Raw genomic sequence first — 2,922 nt, forward strand, 5'->3', positions numbered from 1 at the left:
ACTATATTAGTTCTTTTAAGCAATGAACAAAAATATTTATTTATATTTAATATCTAAAAATATTAATTGCACTTCCATTCAACTATATTTTAGAGCTCATTTTGCACAAAAGTGGATATAAATATGTGTTCCTATTTTCCTTTAGATTTGGTGTCAGAATAAACTTTTATGTTTTAGTACAGCAACAGCAGCTGTTTCAGACAAAGCAGAGACAACAGAAAATAAGTTGGAAATGACACAAAAAGACAGAGGTAAGAGCTATCGATGTTAGTAGCAGGTAAGTATTCACATTGTTTAATGTAGAGACAATAATCTTTTTTAATCATTAGGCCTGTGGATGAGTGTTGGAGGGGAGTTTGTCTGTCACTAAAAGCAAGGTTAGAAAATCCCTATATCAACTAACCTTCAACATTTAAACAATTCACATATTTCAATTAATTATTGCAATTTACGCCTGGTCTTTCGTTTTGGTAGGCTAGTGAGCTAATCGCTAATATGTCAAAGAGGTTGGCAACAAGTTCAATAAAATCAACTCCTAAATTGCACAAYGAAAGGAAACAATCTAAATCCTAACACTAAATCTGTTACAAATTAGCTCTCTTTTAAAGACCTACAACACTATGCATGTAAGAGGTGAGTGGTCTAATAGACATACAGCTGCAGTCAACAGTTTACATACAACCATCACAAATGGTATGAGTATTATTTCAGACCAGCCAAAATGCTGTATGGTGAAAGTTTTATGGTCAGACAAGGTGAGCTATTTGGTCACAGTGACAAAAAGTCTGTGACTGTATGACTCAAGGTGAGGCTTTTGAATAATGCCCCAACTGTCAAGCATGGTGAAGGTAGTGTCATGCTGTGGCACTGCTGCTTTGTATAACGTTGATGGAACAATAGATAATTAGGGCCATCTCCAAATTCTTCTAATTACTGCAAAAACAAAATAAAACTGGTAGCATGATGGCTCGGTGTTTAGCACCAAAGCCTCACAGCAAGAAGGTCCAGGGTTTGATCCCCGGAGTTGTTGTGCAGAGTTCGCATGTTCTCATCGTGTTTGCGTGGGTTTTCTCCGGGTACTCCAGTTTTCCCCACACCCCTAAAATATGTACAATAGGTTGTCAAAAGTCTCAGGCCTTCCTTGAAAAAGAGATCTGTGATCTCAATAGGACATACCTGGTTTTTCAAGGGTAAAATAAATAAAAATAAAATCAGTATCTAGATAGTTTCAACTTGACAATGTTTGAGTATTCTAATGATCCATTACACACACATCAGAACTGTTCTCTAAATTAATGAAGAAGGTGAACAATAAGCTTTGGGAAAGGCCTTCCCAAATTGTCAAGCGCAACCCTGCAAAAAATTTATTGAGTGTTTGAAAGCAAGAAAACCAACTGATTTACCGGTAAATAAAATCTACCAGTTTTGCCAAGAAGAGTGCTGGAACAGCTGAAATAGCAAATATGCCTAAATATTGTTGATGATCAAGGTGGAACTTGGACTAAAGGATACTTGAAAACAATTCAAACTTGTGCACCCAGACCTTGTTTTTAAAAAAACATTGAGGTTTTATATTGTTGATGTAAACTTCTGACTGCAGCTGTTACCATTACCTCTGAATGTTGAATTACAGCTAAGTAAAACTACATGATAGAATTAAATAAAAAATGTATACATGCTGAGAAAAGACAAAATGTATAAAAATGACATCTGCTGAGGACTTATTACATTTTCCATAGATCACGTAATTGTTAGTTCTTCATTTAGTAAACATGCTCCTATTTTAATGTGTCTACATGTTCTAAAAAATAAATAAAAAGAAATTAAAACAGATGAGTACAAGAAGAGAACTCTACCTTCTTCCAGCTCCGACCAAAGCTCCCCTATGACATTTTCCACCAAAAAGGTGCGACTCTGTCGGTTGCGTCGTGCATGCTCCTTGGCTGGTTGTTAACAGAGAGAGAATGTTGTGATGAGTGTGATGATGGCAAAAAGCTCTGCTCTGTGAAGCTGTGAAGCTTACAGGAAGTACAGTGGGGCAGAAGGGAAGCAGCAGGCAGATGTGCACATATATGTATACTGTGAAACTATTCAGTGGACTTTTTCATTAATGGTTGAGCTCAGGCATGTAATTAAACTTTTATTTTCCAGTTCAATTCAAAAATACAGAGGCTTTGAAAATGACCAAAAGTCAATTTAATGTATGGATAAATTTGTAAATTTTAATTGAAATGGAAAAGGTTTTAAATATTTTTTGATGATTAATCTAAATCTAATAAGAAGATCTATGTAACAAATATACCGTACAACCTTTTCAAAATGTTGGAGTATTCCCAATAACATAAAGCAATAACTAGGTCTGAAGTGAAAAACTTGTCTTCTGTTTTAGCTATCTGCCAAAAAGGAAGAGTTTTCAGAATCTACAGTATTGGCTTCAAATGTGTTTATTTATTTATTTTTTTGGTACTGGCCTGAAGAACTAATCGACCCGCCCTAGGTGCATGTTTATTTCGCGTTTTTTTATGACAAAAATAATATTTAAAAACATGTCTACACAAACGATGAAATTATTAGAATTACAACCGCTAAAAAATTTTAATTTTTATATCGCCATATTTTTATTTAAAACATATTCTTTTGTCTCGCTTCGTCTGCTATTACTAGCTTTAAAAAGTCTCCGGTCGGGCCGCAAAGCATTATGGGATACGCTGGGCTGGGAAGGATCCATCAGACCACTCCTTCAAATCGAGGAAAAGGAAGGACGTATTTGTCGGACGCATCGGAGGAGTCTTCGGTTTTGGACGGCCTTCGTCGCGGCGCTGTGACGAATGCGGCCGACGAATTCGGCCTTCGGAGGACCCGTCCTGCCGTTTTGGACACAGCCAAAGTCTGTCTGTGTGTGTGTGTGCCCTTGTTTTTGTT

General features: G+C 36.4%; 1 protein-coding gene across 5 annotated transcripts in view; it reads right to left on the reverse strand.

The window, feature by feature from the left end:
• The window catches only part of hspa12a (heat shock protein 12A), a 55,764-nt gene that overhangs the window by 10,751 nt on the left and 42,091 nt on the right, over positions 1 to 2,922 (reverse strand). For 4 of the 5 annotated variants that reach the window (XM_014002812.1, XM_014002796.1, XM_014002803.1 and 1 more), the window contains one exon: positions 1,857 to 1,943. The exons of the other annotated variant lie outside the window; for it this stretch is intronic. In XM_014002812.1, the coding sequence (XP_013858266.1) occupies positions 1,857 to 1,943 (87 nt within the window). The remainder of the gene's footprint in view (positions 1 to 1,856; positions 1,944 to 2,922) is intronic. 5 annotated transcript variants of the gene reach the window in all.

Source organism: Austrofundulus limnaeus, unplaced genomic scaffold (assembly GCF_001266775.1).
Source record: "Austrofundulus limnaeus strain Quisiro unplaced genomic scaffold, Austrofundulus_limnaeus-1.0 Scaffold0, whole genome shotgun sequence".
Taxonomy (NCBI): Eukaryota; Metazoa; Chordata; class Actinopteri; order Cyprinodontiformes; family Rivulidae; genus Austrofundulus; species Austrofundulus limnaeus.